The sequence below is a fragment of the Schistocerca serialis genome, chromosome 6, assembly GCF_023864345.2.
Source record: "Schistocerca serialis cubense isolate TAMUIC-IGC-003099 chromosome 6, iqSchSeri2.2, whole genome shotgun sequence".
NCBI classification, from domain to species: Eukaryota; Metazoa; Arthropoda; class Insecta; order Orthoptera; family Acrididae; genus Schistocerca; species Schistocerca serialis.
The window spans coordinates 433,124,616-433,144,357 of record NC_064643.1 but is presented as its reverse complement, the minus strand read 5'-3'; the positions used below and the strand labels follow the sequence as shown (position 1 = coordinate 433,144,357).

At 44.0% G+C, this 19,742-nt stretch overlaps 1 protein-coding gene across 1 annotated transcript; it reads left to right on the top strand.

The window, feature by feature from the left end:
• Window positions 1-17,780: 17,780 nt before the first annotated feature.
• On the top strand, window positions 17,781-19,438 carry LOC126483897 (uncharacterized). The gene has a single exon (XM_050107164.1). It carries the CDS (start codon window positions 17,824-17,826, stop codon window positions 19,153-19,155), a length of 1,332 nt encoding a protein of 443 aa, XP_049963121.1. The 5' UTR covers window positions 17,781-17,823; the 3' UTR covers window positions 19,156-19,438.
• The last annotated feature ends 304 nt before the right edge of the window (window positions 19,439-19,742 follow it).

Sequence of the window (19,742 nt, the reverse complement as noted above, 5' to 3'; positions counted from 1 at the left end):
GAGACAGTTAGAATAGCCTTCTGCTAAGTCCATGGCTACGACCTAGCAAGGCGCCAATTGTAACAGTGCATGTATCTTACGAGTCGCATTTGTATAGTCAAGAGAGATGTATCACAAGGAGTCATTAAAGTTAAGTATAAAGCAGCTACGTACTTTTCTTGCTACCATTCAATAGTTATCCTGTTCCAGAATTCACGCCCGTCTGCGTTAGATAGCGTGCCTATCGGCCCCCTCAAAATAACACTGTGTCGGCACTTCTGTCGACACATCATTTGGCGACGCGGCTTAAAGGAAAAGTGTTCTTTCTGATTGCTTACATTTATTTGTGTCATGGCTTCGCCACAATCTCCAGATGTACTGTCCGAATTTTATCGCTTGCAGAATCAGCAGACGCAGGCGTTATTAGATGCCCTTGGACAGCTCGTCCAGGGTCAACGTGCATTGCAACACGATGTGGCAGCCGCCGCTTCACCGCTACCGCAGCCACAACATGCAATTCCACCACAGTTTCGCCAGTTTGACCAAACCCACGAGACTTGGACAGAATGGTCCCGACAGTTCGCCTTCCATCTAGCCGCCTACAGAATTCAAGGTAATGAGCGGCAGCCGTTTTTGCTTTCTTGTGTCGGTGTGTCCACCTATCGTGTGATAGTGAAATTGTTTCCCCGACGCGACGTAGCAACTCTGTCCTACGAGGAAATGTTGTCTGCTTTAGATGCCTATTTCACAGAAACAGTTAATGTGGTTGCAAAGAGGTATACGTTCTTTCGTACAAAACGTACGGCCGGTCAAACTAATAGGGAGTGGGTAGCAACATTGCAAGGACTTACTAGGGAGTGTTCTTTTGACTGTGACTGTGGTCTTTCTTATTCAAATACAATGGTGCATGATGCAATTGCACAGAACGTTTCTGATGTTCGCATACGGGAGCAAATTTTGAAACTAGTAAATCCCTCCCTTCAACAAGTGATAGACATATTGGATAGACAAGACACACTTGACTGTGCTCAGGAATCTTTTGAACCTTCGCCAGCCGTGTGTAACATTAACCGGCCCGCGGGACGCGCTGCGCGGCCCGGTAACCGGCCCTCGCGTACTTCGACGCAGCTGCCGCCGCGTGCTAAGCCAGGTGTGCCGCGCCAGCACACAAAGGCAGTGAAATCATGCCCGCGGTGTGCTACTAGACATTCGCGTGAACATTGCCCGTCACGCCAAGCTATTTGCTTTTTCTGCAATAAGAAAGGACATGTTCAAAGTGTTTGCCAGAAAAAGCTCAGTTCAGACAATCACAACCATTCCAGGCCCTTTGCTTCGCGCTGGAATCGAACCAAGGACACTCAGGCTCGTGGACCTTCGCCCATGGACATTCATGTCGTTAATTCCACTTCGTCCAGTGACACTTTCTCTAACAGTGACTGTGTTCGTCCCGCAAAACTTGTGCGTCGACGTCGCTGGAAATCACGTCAATTAGCAAGTGATTCTGTACCAGTGTCTGTTCAAATTGCCCAAAACAGTCGCTCTTGTCGTCAGCAGGACAATAAACTTTTTGTAGATTTGGACTTAAATGGCAAGATCATACCATTCCAGCTCGATACCGGAGCTGCAGTTTCATTGCTCAATCACGACACGTACAAACAACTGGGCAAACCACCGTTGCGTGCCGCAAATGTTAAGTTACATAGTTATTCAGGACAGAATATATCTGTGTTAGGACAGTGCAGCCTTCTTGCAACATACAAGGGACAAACAAAACTGGTGTCATTTTACGTTCTTCGTTCTTCTACTGCAGTGAACTTGTTTGGTTTAGATTTATTTCAGTTGTTTAACATGTCTATTGTAAATCAGGTCCTATCAGTGAATCAGACTGTGCCTTCAGACAGTGTTTCTCGCTTATGTGACGAATTTGCAGACATTTTTGCACCGGGCCTTGGTTGCGCTCAGAATTATGAAGCACATTTGGACCTGAAAGTAAACGCGCAACCGAAATTTTTCAGAGCGCGCAATGTTCCCTACGCATTGCGTCATGGGGTCGCAAGAACTTTAAACGATTTCGCATCACAAGGTGTGAGTGACTGTGTGCAATGCCTATTCTCTTTCAGCTCCGCTTCATCGCTTACGCCATAAAGGTGTTCCGTTCGTCTGGACGACGGAATGCGAACGCGCCTTTCGCCAGTTGAAATCGGCGTTGCTTTCTAATACTTGCCTCACGCCTTTCGATCCCCAGAAACCCCTTTTGTTGATGGTAGATGCATCGGATTTCGGGATCGGTGCTGTGCTTGCGCACAAAGTTGGCTCCCGTGATCGCCCTATTGCCTTTGCGTCCAAATTGCTCTCGTCTGCGCAACGAAATTACTCGCAGATAGAGAAAGAAGCTTTGGCTCTCGTGTTTGGTGTTACTAAGTTCCATGATTTCTTGTATGGTCGTCACTTTACCATCATCACAGACCACAAACCTTTGACATCGCTTTTTCATCCGACCAAGCCTGTACCTCCACGTACGGCGCAGAAATTCATTCGCTGGTCTATTTTCCTCTCGCAGTACCGCTACGATATCTTGTATCGGTCCACTGCTAAGCACGGAAACGCCGATGCGTTGTCCCGTTTGCCAGTTGCTGAGGATAGAGCATTCGATTCTTCCGAACTTTCTGGCATGTTCATTGATTCGGAAACCGATGAAGTGGTCGAATCGTTTCCGATTGATTTTCGTCGTGTAGCTACAGCCACAGCTGCTGACCCTGTCCTTGCTACTGTTTTGCGTTTTGTTGCTACGCAATGGCCTTTGTCAAAGTCACGGATCGAGGATCCGTTGGTTCGCCGATTTTTTGCTCACAAGGAGAGACTTTTTGTTCGACGTGGTGTTTTGTTGTTGCGTTCTGATAATGATCAGTCCAGAGTCGTGGTCCCACGTTCGTTGCAGTCCTCTGTCTTACGGCTTCTTCACCAAGGACATTGGGGTATAGTGCGAACGAAACAACTTGCTCGTCAGCACTGTACTTGGTTCGGAATCGATGCTGCGATTACGAATATGTGTTCTTCTTGCATGACGTGTGCCGAACAACAATCCGCACCGCCGCGGAAAGTCTTTGCATGGCCAAAAGCCACTTCCCCTTGGCAACGCTTGCACATCGATTTTGCTGGTCCATTCTGGAATGCTCGATGGTTGGTTCTGGTCGATGCCTTCAGTAATTTTCCTTTTGTTGTCCGGATGTCTTCCACGACGTCCTCCGCCACCATCCAAGCGTTGTCTGCTATCTTTTGCATTGAAGGTCTACCGCAGACTATTGTTTCCGACAATGGCCCACAATTCATGTCCGCAGAATTTCAGTCATTCTGCCAGGCCAATGGTATTCAACATCTGACATCCGCGCCGTTTTCGCCTCAGTCAAACGGTGCCGCTGAACGATTGGTCCGGACTTTCAAGTCACAGATGTTGAAGTTGAAAGAGTCCCATTCTCGGGAGGACGCATTGTTGCTCTTTTTGTCTTCGTATCGCTCTCAGCCCCGAGATGGTCGCTCGCCGGCTGAGTTGCTCCACGGTCGTCCTCATCGCACCTTGATGTCTTTGCTGCATCCGCCGCATCAGGTTCCTTTGCAGCGGCAGACTCCTGCTTTTGCTCCAGGCGACGTTGTATTCTATCGCAACTATCGCGGTTCACGGCGTTGGCTCGCAGGGCGCATTCTTCGCTGCCTCGGCCGCGCGATGTATTTGGTTTTGGGGGCCTCTGGGGAGGTGCGTCGGCATCTCAATCAGCTGCGCCTCTGTCGTCGCACGGGTTCTGCCGCTCCCCGTCTGCTTTCAGCGACGGTGCCGTCCGGTCAGCGCCCTGGGGACCCATCTACTGGCTCGCCTCATCCCCAGGTGTTACCGACGATGCCTTCCATTTTGCCCCATGGCGACGCGCCGCCGCAGCCGCAGCCGCCGCCGCCGCCGCCAGTTCTTCCGCAGGCGCCGCCCGCATTCGACGCTTCGCTGCAGCCGCCACGCGCCTCCCCGGGTCACGCGCCGCCGCTCGCTTCCCGTGACCAACTGTCCTCCGCCATGGACCTCTTGCCCGCTCCGGACCACATGGCGTCTTCGCGCGTCGGGTACCCCGACGCAATGGAGGTCGACCCTTCGGCCCCTCCTGTCTCATTACGGGCGCATACACCGCATGTTGACGTGCACCATGGACTAGGTTTTCAGGCGTTTCCTAGATCCCCTCGGACCGAATGGCCGGGTGCGGGTGGCACAGCTTCGCCTGTTGTTAGGCTCCCCACCTCTTCGCATACGTCAACATGGGGTCCTCCCCACGGCGGGCGGAAGCCTTATAACACGACTGTTCGCCGATTTGCTGGGGAGGAATGTGGTGTCACCGCCAGACACCACACTTGCTAGGTGGTAGCTTAAATCGGCCGCGGTCCATTTAGTACATGTCGGACCCGCGTGTCGCCACTGTGTCATCGCAGACCTAGCGCCACCACAAGGCAGGTCTCAATATACGATAGAGCACTCGCCCCAGTTGTACGGACGACACTGCTAGCGACAATACGGACGAAGTCTTCCTCTCATTTGCCGAGAGACAGTTAGAATAGCCTTCTGCTAAGTCCATGGCTACGACCTAGCAAGGCGCCAATTGTAACAGTGCATGTATCTTACGAGTCGCATTTGTATAGTCAAGAGAGATGTATCACAAGGAGTCATTAAAGTTAAGTATAAAGCAGCTACGTACTTTTCTTGCTACCATTCAATAGTTATCCTGTTCCAGAATTCACGCCCGTCTGCGTTAGATAGCGTGCCTATCGGCCCCCTCAAAATAACACTGTGTCGGCACTTCTGTCGACACATCAACAACCGTTACATTTGATGTCAGAACCCGTTGTAATTGTTACAGTACAACATTCCTTGTTTAAAATTAATGCAATTTCAGCTGTACAATAAATAAAAGGTGAAAGTTACAGTTTCTGACCTTAAAATACAGAGACAACCTAAATTGTATATAAAATTCTACAAAAATAAAACGATGCCGACTGAGTAAATAATAAGAAAGGGAACAATAACATCGCATTTTGCAGAATATTGAATTTTACCTGTATTTAATGACATATTATTCTCGTTAACAGTGGAACTGAAATTTTTATATCCACTTATCTACCAAACTGTTTTGCTTGCTGTCAAAAGTGTCAACAGGGAGAAAAGGATAACGTCTTATCACCCAAGTTTATCAACGTTAGTGTTATAAATTTGTCACTGAGAGGTAGCAGAGAGAATTTTAGCTTCTACTGCTGCAGTTATTAATTACAATGGGAAGAACTCCTTTTACCTATTTAGTTACTATTGGTGTTTAGCATTCATACTTTTTAGTTACCAGAAAGCGAAAACTCTTGCCTACCGCTGCCTCCTTCCAAAAATGAAATAGAAAGGTCTTCCCTTTCACTTTAAATAATCACACCTAGCTTTACATACAAACTTTTCATATACAGTTTTCGATTGTTTTCATAAGATCATCAGTTTTCTTTTAAATCTCGTTTCATTCTTGTCGGCTCCACATACGTCCTACAACTAAATTCTGTAAGCGGTCCATAAATAGATTATGTTACAAATAATTTGGATAAATGCAATGAGGATAAACGTAAAGTTATAGAAAGCAGGAAACAATTTCAGTTAGTAACTTAGTTATTCACTTTCGTATATGTTGTGTTCTCATTATTTTGAAACTATTTTTCTTGTAAACAGATTCAGTGCATCCCGGAATACATTTTATAACTTATTCGGATTTAGAAATGAAAAGTAGAATTGACAAAATGTATCACAGTATTTACCTAGTTGATGCAACACACGATTTGAAATTAATCAAGAATCCTTTGTAGCAAACCACTCTTGTTATTTGTTCTATCCAAGCAAATTCAGTGGTGAACTGCTCTTTCTTAAAGGTTACTGTTATGTCAGTGTGAATCCGAAGATATTATCATAACACTATGGACATTCGGAACGGCTGACCCCGTTACAAAGAAATCATCTCAGAATTTGCCTTGAGCAATTAAGGGGAAGCCGGAAAAACCTACACCTTAGTGGCCGAACATGGAACTGAACCGCTGTCCTCCCAGATGCGAGTCGATGTGCTAATCACAGCTGCATACCCTCTCTTTAGCGTGCAATTGACACTCATTTCGTTTGTTGTATAACATTCGTAATACTAAATAATGTCTTCATCTTCTACTTTAATAGAAAAACGTATTTCTCAGTCTCTTATCAGAATCTTTTATTAAAATTTTAAGTATTTTATTGGCTGTGATCCAGGAACAGTACGCTATTTAATTACAGAATCGTACGTACAGCCACTTCGGCTGCACAAAATTTTGTCAATTGAGCATGTTTCGACTGCACTAGCCAATCTTCATCAGAATAAAAAGTTACATGGAATGCGTTTTAAACCATGGTGTTATTACTTGTTTGCCATGTAACTTTTTGTTCTGATGAATACTGCCCTAGTGCACTCGAAACCGTGGTCAATTGAAAAAATTTTGTGCAGCCAAAGTGGCTGTACATACGTTTCTGTAATCTTTTATTAAGATGTACTTCTCTTAACTGTGTCGATGACAGATTCTTCTCATTTCTGATTTGTTCAATGTAAGTCGTCTTTCTTGTTACCTCAAGTTACGCATTACCTGCCAAAAATGATGAAACACCCAGAAGACATGGTGGGATGTTAGTTAAGTTTGAACATACACACACCATTGGTGGACATTTAAACAGTCTGGAAGGACCTCCGTGTCTCGTAAGTCGCCATTCGGCCGGCTAGCCGAATCGTGCAGTATCCAGATTTGTGTGGCTTTCGGATGTGACAGTGGTGAAATGTTTGACTACGTGGCAATGTAAGGACAGGCATATTCTTCGTCAACGTTCCGCTCTACTATGTCTGATCATCACAAGGGAGGATCACCGAATTGTACACCAAACACATCGTAGACCCCCCCCCCCTGCCCCCCTGGAGCAAGTAATTGACACTCTGCAACGTTTTGTGTCATTCACTCCACGCCACTGGTCGCAGACTTGCAGCAGCCAGACTAGAGAATTACAGTCCCATTCGTTAATATCAACAGGGAAGCGGCTGCGTTTGGCGTGCTTCCTTGACCTGGAAGCATGCACTGCAGATGAAGGTCGTCGCATTGTGTTCAGTGATGAATCGCAGTTCTGCACTGACCTGGACGACCATCGTCATTGAGTACGACGGTCATATGGGGAGAGTTCCCATTCTATCAATACGTTGGACAGGTAGAGCGGTGTTAGTCTTGGCGTCATGGTACTGGGTGCCATCGGATATGACTTGATGACACGGCTGGCAATGACTGAGGAAACTGTGGTGGTACAAAGTACGTCACGGAGATCCTGCATCCCCATGTGTTATCTTCCATTCTACAGTATCTTGGTGCAATTTTTCTAGAGGACAATATTCGTCTACTCCCGGAACGTGTCCTTATGAAGTGTGTGCCTGATACTGAAGCATCATGTGACCAGCAAGATCGCAAGACTTGTCTCCGATAAGAGTTGTGCGCGTACCAAATCGGACGTCACCCCTGTCCCATTACCAGTATCTAGGATATCAAGAAGCACTTACAGCAATATTACAATTTTTAACACTACCATCTGCTGTAATTTCATATGAATCAATTGCCAAACCGTCTGCCGTCTCACCGTGTGTGGCTACTTACTACAAGAGTTGATGCGGATACCAGTTATTTTCACGTAGGACTTTCTGACTGATGTCTTTAGGGAAAATTTAGGCACTATATATTTAGAGGACCTGATGATGAACTGTGTCGTCGAGACCCGTTGCCAATAAATTGATAATGGAAAACATGTTTAAATGTGTGTGAAATCTTATGGGACTTCACTGCTAAGGTCATCAGTCCTTAAGCTTACATACTACTTAACCTAAATTATCCTAAGGACAAACACACACACCCATGCCCGAGGGAGGACTCGAACCTGCGCCAGGACTAGCCGCACAGTCCATGACTGCAGCGCCTAAGACCGCTCGGCTAGTTCCGCATGGCATTGATAATGAAATTACAGATGACGGTAGTGTTGAAAATTGTAATATTCCTATTGCTTATCATCTTTTCTGCCTCTTTGACGCTATGGATGTGTCGAAGTTACAACACTTGTGGAACATCTTGCCTGCGGAGAAGTTCAACGGCTTTATGACATCTTTCCCAGGTGAATCAGTGCATGCATACAGGCCAGAGGAGGGGCAACGTCCGATTGATAACTAGTCTCACCCTAGCAAGTTCTTTGTTAATGTGACTCGTTGTAGCGATGTTGTAACAGCATGTACTATCTCGGACTTGTAGTAGTGTATTTGTTAGTTAAATCTGTGTAGTGTGTCTGCCATTTATGCTGCAGACTATGTCGAAGCAAGCACTGCGCCCAGTCCATTCAAAAATATTTCTTGATTTAATCCCACACTATCTGCACATGCACCTAACAATAGAGACTAAACCCACACTCGAAATAAAGCTAAGGAATTGTCACATAACTGCAAAATATGTGACACGACGTGTGCGTAAATACAAGCTGAATATGGTAACGAGTTCCTCTTATAATACGCTTGATTATATATGTAAGTGAATATATTGGAATATAAATGTAAATAGGTATGAAGGGGAAACAGGGGCAAGTGATCTGAAAACTCTGTTATTACGATTTATTGTTTTCAAACAAATTACAAACCAAGAAAAATTTGTAACTCTTCTATTATGATGGACTTTTAAACGACTTTTAATTATTGTGCCATCTGAGCTCTCGGGGACACGGACAACGCAAAGTGCTATACAACGAAAACTGCTATATGCTCTTCCTGTATTCGTTAAGGTCTGTTAATCAGGTTTACTGGCCTGGAGGCAAGAGCCATATGTTGTCAGCTGTCGTTACCGCTTGTAACAAATTTACTCGCTCCGGCATTTCCCCGTGACATTTCATTCCTGTGAGAGAGAACTGTCACACCTGTTCGTGCAAAAGTCACAAAGCATGACGTTTCGTATCAGAACTCTCATTAGACCAAACTTCTAGGCAATTTCCACTCTGATGGATAATAAAATTACCCCAAAAAGAATTATGAAGTTGTAGCTGTAATTATTCTAAAATCTCAATAACGCCCGTCACCTCTTGTTATTACTATATTTCGTCGACTGAAAGGAATGCAATAAGGACGCCGTACATGGTGTTTACTTTAACTCGTAATCAATTTTATTAGTCCAAAGCATACTGATACCTTTGCATGAAGACTAATGTACTCTTCCAGAAAATAAGAATGAGTGGCTTTTAACACGGCCGTAATTAATTTTATATTATTCCTAAGTAACCAGCGAGTCACGTCAGTATTGGGAAGGATTCATTTTCCGCGTCATCAAGTTCCTCTGTATCGTTACGTGATCTCTGACTAACACCAGAGGTAACGCGAATTTTCTAGTATTTAGAAAGATGTATGTCACCAGCCATAAGATAATCACAGTCTCCAGCTCTCTTTTAAGAATCGTTACTGAGAGATATAAGAAGGATGGAAAGAAAAATTATACAAAAGAAGTCATCCACAAAACATGCGAATAACACTATCGAACTTACTCGATGACATTGCAGTTCTGACTAAAACTAGCCTACTTGGAAAGATGGAACCAGAAAGAGAAGAAACAAATAAATGAGAAAGAGACAACCACTCTAGTACTGATAATCGCTGTAGACAGATTACGACGAACTAAATCCTCAGGTAACGGACAACAAACTTCATTTCTGATGACAAGAAACCACTTTCTAACAATCTGTGAGAGATATATCTCGTAAATGTCAGGGAGTAAGTTGTAGAAGTTTCTCTGATCACAGGTAATACACAGTCTACGTATCTTAAAGAAACGTTTTTACTTTAAAAAAACAAATCTTTGAACGTAACTATAGACTATCGGCTGCAATAAATTTTATGAAGTTTCTCACACTCCTACAGTGTGACACAATGCTTGTTTTAGGAACATCACAGTTGATTTCGTTTTCAAAGTCGTCGATCGCCTGGAAAGTACCGTTGTAATTAAAAAGGGTGAAAATTTCACAGCGGTTACGCAGTGATATTTTGTATCGAAGAAAATACTCACATACATATTTTTACTACGCTTGTGAACATTTGCTTCAAAAACTGTTCGATTCAGCCTCTAAGCCCCTAAACCCCGTAGTAAATGGAAACACCCCGCCTTTCTCTCTCTCTCTCTCTCTCTCTCTCTCTCTCTCTCTGTGTGTGTGTGTGTGTGTGTGTGTGTGTGTGAGAGAGAGAGAGAGAGAGAGAGAGATCTATTTCTTCCTGTCGTATAGTGGCTAATATGTTAGTTACACTTTCACGAAGCATCGACCCTCTTGGGTATCGTATTCTTCCAGTCGTATAGTGGATAATATGTTAATTACACTTTCACGAGGCATAAACCCTTTTCAGTATCAATTTTCTGTATTCTGTAAGATGGCACAACACCAACACACACAACTACACATTCTAGCACAATTAAAATCTCTGTAAAACGTTTCCAGTAACGTCCAGTTTTTATGAGTGCCATATTCCCAAAATACCAGTCGTGAAGTTCACCTTATTATCCATGTCTTTAAAATGACTTGTTTATGACCATGTAACTTAAATCTTATCCATTGCTGTTTGCCCACTACTATTTGTGTGAATTCTTATAAACGATATCTTTCAAAATTTGCATACCTCTAACATTAATTCTGAAGAATTCAGGAATTTTAGTTAATTAACGATGAGCTGGGAACACTATACGTAACACTGCAAAATTGATCCGTATATGAAATGTAGCTTTGGATAACTAAATGACTCACTTTGACAAGTACTCAACGAAATATTTTCATGCTTTGATCACTAACTACACGAGACGGCGAGGGCAAGAGAAACCACTCTTACCAGTCGCTGTTCACTTCTCTCTGCGTCGACCTGTTTGAACGGAATATTCCAGGTATCTGCGAGTACGTGAGTCCCTGCGTGGAAATTTCCACCTACGTAATCACGTTGTCCTCTGTGATGTGATAAGTAGCAGCATAAGAGTCACTCGCCGAATGAAACAGAATACTTCATTTTACTTTTAATATTGGCAGTTATGGCGCTATGAAATGTACCTAACTGCTCTAGATTGAATTTTGCGAAGGAAGTACCACATTTTTATCGAAATAATGTTATCGCATTCCATGTTAAACACCAAAAAAAGGTATATGTGGATTAGCGGCTAATATTATCTGAGCAATATTTTGAAAACTGGAAAATGTTAATTATAAAGCAACATTAGAGTAAGCAGAAGGCATACCACAGGAGAATTCAGTGTGAGATGGTCCAGGGTCTCTCGTTACGTCTACTCCATGACAAAACGAGGCCTGTGACAACGTTGAAAGTGTGTGACATTATTTACTTACGAATAAATGTAAAGGCACATCAGAGGCCGAAAGCTACGAGGTAGTTTTCCACATGAACTTGGTGAACCACGAAATGTATTATTTCAATCATGTAAATCTCTATGAACGTAAGGAAATCTTTTCTGAAAGTATATAAATTAAATGTAGCTTTATACGGAAGTGAAAGTTGGGTAGTAGAGACTACAGGCAAGTATACGAGCTTCCGAAATATGATCTTGCAGAAAAAAGCTGACGACTTCACTGGTTGATGGGATATTTAACTAGCGAACCAGGAAACGCTTCTAAATTGCTGAATATGAATAGGAACTGGATGCAGGTCCTAATCTTTCTCTCTGTCCATTCTCTATGGATTTATTCTGCGAAATGGTAGTATTACATTTGTCCATCGTCTCCTCCTGCCCACTCTCTCTGTCTATCTCCTCTTCTCTCTTTCACTGTCCGTCTCCTCCACACCCCTCTCTAAGCTCATTTCCTCCCCGCCCACCCTTCTGACAACCACCTCACCCCCTTCTTCTATTTGACTTTCAGCTTTGATTAGATTATATCAGATTTACTTTCATTCCAATTGAACCGTAGAGAGGAGGTCCTCCAGGATTTGTGTACTGGTTTTGATCTGAAGTTGCTTAAGATTAACTGGTAAATCGGTTGGGATCATAGGTATACATCGTATGACAGAGACCTCTCAAGCTCAAAAATCGGCGAGAAAAGCAACTTCAACGTCAGATTTCGCATGGATTTATTCTGCGAAATGGTAGGATTACAAAGTTTTGGACAATACAGATTCCACAGTAGTATTCTAAGAGTCGAGGGAATGAAAGGGAGGTAGTTATTGAGAAGGGAGTGAGGCAGGTTTGTATCCTATCCCTGATGTTGTTCAATCTCTATACTGAGCAAGCAGTAAAGGAAACAAAAGAAAAATTTGGAGTAGGAATTAAAATCCATGGAGAAGAAATAAAAAATTTTGAGGTTTGCTGACGACATTGTAATTCTACCAGAGACAGCAAAGCAACTCGAAGAGCAGTTGAACGGAATAGACAGTCACTTGAAAGGAGGATATAAGATGAACATCAACAAAAGCAAAACGAGGATAATGGGATGTAGTCGAATTAAGTCGGGTGATGCTGAGGGAATTAGATTAGGAAATAAGACATATAAAGTAGTAGAAGAGTTTTATTATTAGGAGAGCAAAGTAACAGATGATGGTCGAAGTAGAGAGGATATAAAACGTAGACTGGTGATGGCAACGAAAGCGTTTCTAAAGAAGAGAAATTTGTTAACATCGTGTATATATTTAAGTGTCAGGAAGTCGTTTCTGAAAGTATTTGTATGGAGTGTAGTGAAGTGAAACATGGACGATAAATAGTTTAGACGAGAGGAGAATAGAAGCTTTCGAAATGTGGTGCTGCAGAAGAATGCTGAAGATTAGACGGGTGGATCACGTAACTAATGAGGAGGTACTGAACAGAATTGGGGAGAAGAGGAATTTGAAGTACATCTTGACTAGATGAAGGGATCGGTTGGTAGGACATGATCTGAGGCATCAAGGGATCACCAATTTAGTATTGGAGTACAGTGTGGAGGGTAAAACTCGTAGAGGGAGACCAAGAGATGAATACACTAAGCAGATTTAGAAGGATGTAGGTTGCAGTAGTTACTCGGAGATGAAGAAGCTTGTACAGGATAGAGTAGCATTGGGAACTGCATCAAACCATCCCCTGGACTTATGACCACAACAACAAAATTAAAAACGTACATAGCCTATGATGGTGTAAATGTTTAGTAGCCTACTGTGTAAAAAGAAAATTAGATTGATCAAGAACTTACCGAAATTTTTGCCAACAAGGTCTGGCTATTTTATGTATTGCGTCCATTGTACGTATTTTCTTTGGCTGTCCAAATTTTGTTACAGTATCGTGTGAAACTTTGAAGAGAACAGGTAAAGAAGTTTTCGACCAGATTTAATTAAACATCGCGTAAAAATCTGAAGTAAATGGCTGCGTTATGTCCGTGCAGAAGTCTATTAAATCATCGTGCAAAAATGTCGAGTAAATCATCAAGAACTTTTCGAGATTTTTGCCAACAACTTTTTCCACAGCTCCGAGACAGACGCACTGTAGCAAGCATCCCACTGACGCCATTCACGACTTCTGCGGTGTCAAGCGATAGCTCACTGGAGGCTAGGGTGGATGTCTGTTGTGTTTTCTAATGAAGCCTGGTACTGCCCCGGTGACGGTGATGGCTGTGTGTTGGTTAGAAAGAGACCAGCTGAGGACCTGCAAGTAACGTGCCTTTGTGCAAGACACACTGGACCTACACCTAGAGTTACGATCTGAGGAGCAACTTCGTATGACTGAACTAGAAGTCTCGTGGTTATCCCACGCACCCTGACAGCCCATCTGTACTTCAGTCTGGGGATTAGACCTGTTGTGCTGCAGTTCATGAACAGCACTCCAGGAGGTGTTTTCCAACAGGATAATGCTTGCCCACATGCGCTGTAGTAACCCAACATGCTCTACAGAGAGGCAACATGTTGCCTTGGTCTGATGCTAATGCATCTGTCCTGTGAATTTGAACGTCCTATTTCTAGTTATTCAAGAGTACTGCTTTTTTTCTGAACAAGAGTGTATAATGTAAGTTAAAATGTATGTATGCAGATATGCGTACGAAGGGACACTCAGCCATCATATACAACCGCTCACCTGTAGAAAGATCCGTATTCACAGACCGGAAAGTTGCACAAATCTCACCAATACCCAGGAAAGGAAATAGGACCTGCTGAATTACAGACGCATATCGCTACTCAGTTTGCAGTAGGATTTTGTGTTCGAGCATTAAGAGTTACCTAAAAGAAAACGATTTATTGACAAGTAGCCAACACGGATACAGAAAATATCGTTCTTGTGAAACACAACTAGCTCTTTATTCTCACGAAGTAATGAGTACTATCGACAGGGGACGTCAAATTGATTCCACATTTATAGATTTCTAGAGGGATTTTCAGGCCGTTTTTCACAAGCGACTTCTAATTAAGTGTCATATCCGTGCAGTATCGTCTCAGTTGTGTGACTGGATTCATAATTTCCTGTGAAAAACGTGATAGTTTGTAATAAGTGATGGGAAGTCATGGAGTAAAACAGAAGTAGTATCTGACGTTCCCCGAGGAAGTGCTTGAGGCGCTCTGTTGTTGCTGATCTACATGAACGATTTAGGAGACAATCTGAGCAGCTCTCATAGATTGTGTACACGTGATGCAGTCATTACCGTTTTGTAAAGTCACGAGATGATCGAAAAGATTTACAAAATATTTTGACAGAGTATCTATATATTACAAAAAGTGGCAATTCACTCTAAATCACGAAAAATGTGAAGCAATCCACATAAGCACTAAAAATAATCCGCTAAATTTCAGTTACACGATAAATCGCAGCAATCTAAAGGCTGTTAATTATACATGAATTGGAACTAATACGTAGACAATTTTTTGGCGAATGAACACTAAAGGCTGCGATTTATTGGCAGAACACTTAGAAAATGTAACAGGTCTACTAAAGGGTCTGCTTGCAATACGTTTTTCCGCCCTCTTATGGATTGTTGCTGAGTGGTGTGGGATCTGCATTAGATAGGATGAAGTAGGACATCGAAAAAGTTCGAAGAAGGGCAGCTTGTTTTGTATTATCGCGAAATAAGGGAGCGAGTGCTACGTATATGATACACGGATTAGGGTAGCAATCATCAAAACAAAGCCATTTTTCTCCGCGGCAGGACTTTCTCGCTAAATGTCACACGCTAACTTTCTTAGATCGTGAAAATGTTTTGGTGGCACCCACCTACATAGTGAGAAATGATCATCATCATAAAATAAGAGAAATCAGAGCTCGCACGGAAAGGTTTAAGTGTTCGTTTATCCCGGACGGTCTTCGAGAGTGAAACGGTATAGAAGTAGCTTAAAGGTGGCTCGATGAACTGTCTAGCAGATACTTAATTGTGAATTGCAGAGTAATCAGTAGATGTAGATGTCCTGAGCGTATTTCTACAACGTCAGCCCGATTACAGTTGCACGAACTCCAACTCCGCGGCTCCCAAGCTTCTGGTCACTGCCAAGGATGCGATAGCGCAACGCTCTACGTTTCCAGATGATGCAACGTTCGGTGAAACATGATCTTATGAGTCATTACTAACTTATGTGTAAGAGCTGGTTGGGCTGAATCATTATAAATTTTACGCCTGGTTGTATCTACTTCCCAGTGTCAATTATGGACGCGACTTTCCAAGCTGACTGTACTTCTGCAGTTATATTTTTACTCTTAAACAATGTCGTACTAACTAAAACACCCGCAGAACCCTTTTCTCATCATGTATTCTAAGGGGCTTAATACATCGAAGGTTGTATATGACTCAGAAGAAGCAGTTGCAGTAAAAGACTTTATTTTTTCAAGACTGTGAGATCCATGTATGATACTTACTCGAAAGGAGGAAGTGTCATTTATATTCTCATAGAGATCCTCTATTTTGTTGAATGTCTTTCAGTTTATAGCGCTACCAGAAACTATTAAACGTTGATAACCCATATTGTACTCCGTAGTGTAGTCGAGGACCTATCCGTATACAGGGTGTTCAGCAATTCCCGTTACAAATTTCTAGGATTTGTATAGTAGAGTAAGTACACAATATTTTGTATAGGAACTCACGTCTGGAAACGTACCGTTTCCGTTCTTCGATTGTTTCAATTCATATGTTTAGCCCATCCACTTCTGCTTGAGCAATTGAATTAGGCGTGACGAAGAACAGTTGTTAGGTAACAATTGTAAGCAAGCAATCATAACGAAATTTCCATTTATCATTTAAGCACATTTTTGTATTAACACTTAAACATTACGTTCTGTATGTACAGTATGGTGAGTTCCTTTTTGTTTTGGAATAAAGTAAACATGTGTTTCCCAAACACCATGTATATCCTATAACAAAATCGATTTATGTACTCTTATTTACATTCTGCAACTTTTTCCAATGATTTGCAGCAGAAAATTTGGGTATTTGGTAATATTTATTTGAAGTATCAAACATTCTGAACTTATAGTTTGAGTAAGCCGGCCGATGTGGCCGAGCGGTTCTAGGCGCTACAGTCTGGAACCGCGCGACATGTACGGTCTCAGGTTCGAATCCTGCCTCGGGTATGGATGTGTGTGATGCCCTTACGTTAGTTAGGTTTCAATAGTTCTAGGGGCCCGATGACCTCAGATGTTAAGTTCCATAGTGCTCAGAGCCATTTGAACCATTTTTTTTATAGTTTGAGTGTACTGTTCCAGAGTTAATATTTGTTTCTTAGAAATCGCAAATGTGTCTTTATCTGACGTAGCACTCTGCTGGCTTGTACGTAAGCGAACGTTCTCTGCTGTTCGTCGTTGAAAGAGGAAACGCTATGGCCTTAGAAATCCGGAATTGTCGTAGTATGTATGCTCTTCATATTACAAACAAAACTTTGCGTGAGTCGAACGATGCAACTGTAAGTTGCTTAGGAAGAAATGTGAGTAAATAATACTTTTTTCATTTTGACAGATCCCATATCCTGTAGTTCTAGATAGATAGTCTTCACCGCTTGATTAGGTATAGAAGAGAAAGAAAAACACAGGAAGGAAAGACTCGTAAATTGTCAGTAGAAGAACGGAGATCAAAATCGTCGTCGCCCTTTTCAAAGGAACGACTTAACTTATTTAGCGAAATAACGGAAAGTGTAAACCCGGATGACGAGAATAGGATTTGAAATCCACTGCTTTCGAAGGCGAGCCCGTGTATCAAGGACAAAGCTACTGTATTCAGAGTATATGCAACGAGGTAGTTATTTCATTAATACTATAAGCGATACAAACAAATATCATGTCTCTCAAGGAGATTTACACTTTTACAATGACAAAAGCTAATTATGTTGAATCTAAGAACTCACTCGTTGAAATATAGATCAAAACTGTTTGGAACTACACTTCTTTGTCATCCTATATTTGCTAGGTTATTCTAGCAATCTGTACATCGCTAATGGTTCGCGAAGTATTTGTGGCAACACGTGTGCACGAAGGGGAATGTTTCAAAACAGCAGACAGCGAAGAACAAACGGATGAGTGGAAAACATCCGTCATCGTTGTACCTCTTCTTCACATCCTGTTCTGACACTGCGCGGTACGAGGAAGAGCGCGCTGGGAGAGGCGTAGATAAAAACTCTAGCTGTGCGGCTGCTTTTGTTCTAGCCGGTTTCACTTGGTCGCGGCCGGAAACGCTTACGTAACGGCGTGACGGGCTCGTGTTCGTGCCGCTTTAAAACGCGGCGTCCGCGCCAGCTGTACGGCATTCGCTTATCTCGACCGCCAGGGGCCAGGTGGAGCGGCAGCATCAGCGGAAGCATGGTTAAGGGCGTCAGTTGCAGGACCGTCGGCTGCCGGCTGGCGGACGCCGAAGTCCTCACCAGGATCGAGTGCGAGCTGGTGGTCAGTCGGCGCCTCGGCACTCGCGACTTCGAGTTCCTCGACGTCAAGCTGGCCAAACTGGGCGGCGACGGGCTGGGCTTCATGAGCGAGCAGTACGTCGTGGACGTCCGTATCCGCACCGCCGACAGCAAACTGTGCAACCTCAGGTTCTTCGCCAAGACTCTACCCCGTCAGTCGCGCCTACGGGAAGACTTTATCGCTGCCTACGGTTGCTTCAACAGGGAAGTGGCGTTCTACTCGACCGTCGCGCCCTTACTCAAGACTGCTCTGCAGCAGAACGGGGGCAAACAGAAGTATATACCGGAATGCTACTTCACGACCAAGGACACACTCGTCTTCGAAGATCTGACCGAGGGCGATTTCAGAAGTTTGGAGCCCGGCCAGACTCTGGATTACGACCACTGCTCGCTCGTACTGAAAAATCTCGCCGCCCTGCACGCGGCCAGTATCTTGCACGAGGAGAACGTTATCAAGTCGGAGGGGAAGATCTACCGCATAAGTGACAGCTGTTCAGTCGACCTAGTGGACAAGACGACCGCCACGGTGGAGATAGACGGGAAGGCGAGGAACTGGTTCGATTCGTGCGTCAAGACTGTGGAGCCGCTCTTGGAGTTGCTGCCCAAGTACAAGGGGAAGTGCGACGCGATCCGAGCCGAGCTACCGTGCATGCGGGCGGTGGCGGAAAGACTGTTGTCCCCGTCCGACGAGCTCCGCAACGTGGTGTGCCACGGCGACCTGTGGACGAGCAACCTGCTGTTCCGCTACCAGGCCGACAGCCCCACGCAGGTGCGCTTCGTCGACTTCCAGATGGCGCGGTACCTGCCGCCCAGCACTGACGTCATGGTGTTCCTGCACCTGTCGACGCGGCGGAGCTTCCGCCAGCAGTGGGAGCCGCGCCTGCTCGGCGAGTACTACGAGGCGCTGGAGCGGGAGCTGTGGCACGGCGGCGTCGACGCGCAGCGGGTGCTGCAGCGCCAGCAGTTCCTGGACAGCTGCGAGGCGGCGCGCGACCTGGGGCGGGCCGTGGCGGCCGCCTACTGCCCCACCGTCCTCATGCCCACAGAGCACACCGACGGCATGCTGCGCATGCGTGACGACTTCGAACGCATCCTGCTGGTCGACCGGGGTCGGGAAGTCTGCGAGTGCTTCCTCGAGTACCCAGACTACCGCGACAGGGTTACGGAGGTCGTGCAAGAGTTTGTGGATCACTGTATCCTGTCCTCGAATCCCAGCATTCAAAATGACTGATGATGGCCACAAGAAACCGTTGCATTACTTTCTAAAATCTCACGCCCTGAGGCGTTTGTGTCCTAGTCCTTAAACTGTAAGACTGATTTTTCAGACCGACGGACTGCAGTTCTTGTTACATCAACAACATTCGTCAGCAACTACGCAACGACTCAGTTGCATAATCGCCATCATTAAAAAATATAACCATTCACCTGTTTCATCTCCATCAAAATTTCATAAGTGCCAGTTATTATATAATGTCTTAAGTATTTAAAATGAAATAAATTTTTTGTACCTTTTCGATGCTAATTTTGATTGTGTCAATATCCGTATTTACTCCTATCTTTCAGGCTACAATGTTAAAATCTTTCCTCCTTCCACTGATTTTTCTTTCAGGCCGCTGAGATGGTTATAGTTAATTCACTTTAACATCTAATAGAATTTGATGAGTGTTTGTTGAAATAACGTGGACAATTTAGATGCCATTACACTCACTTTTTATTTGTTGTTTAAACTACTTCAAAATGTGAGCGCTGTTTTCGGTTTGCGTCCGCTCGATGGCATGGCTACCAAACAGAGACAGAGTATCCTTTATTTTTTGTTAG

Bases quoted from the DNA above. Each gene is read 5' to 3' on its own strand.
- LOC126483897 (XM_050107164.1), top strand. From the start codon at position 17,824: ATGGTTAAGGGCGTCAGTTGCAGGACCGTCGGCTGCCGGCTGGCGGAC.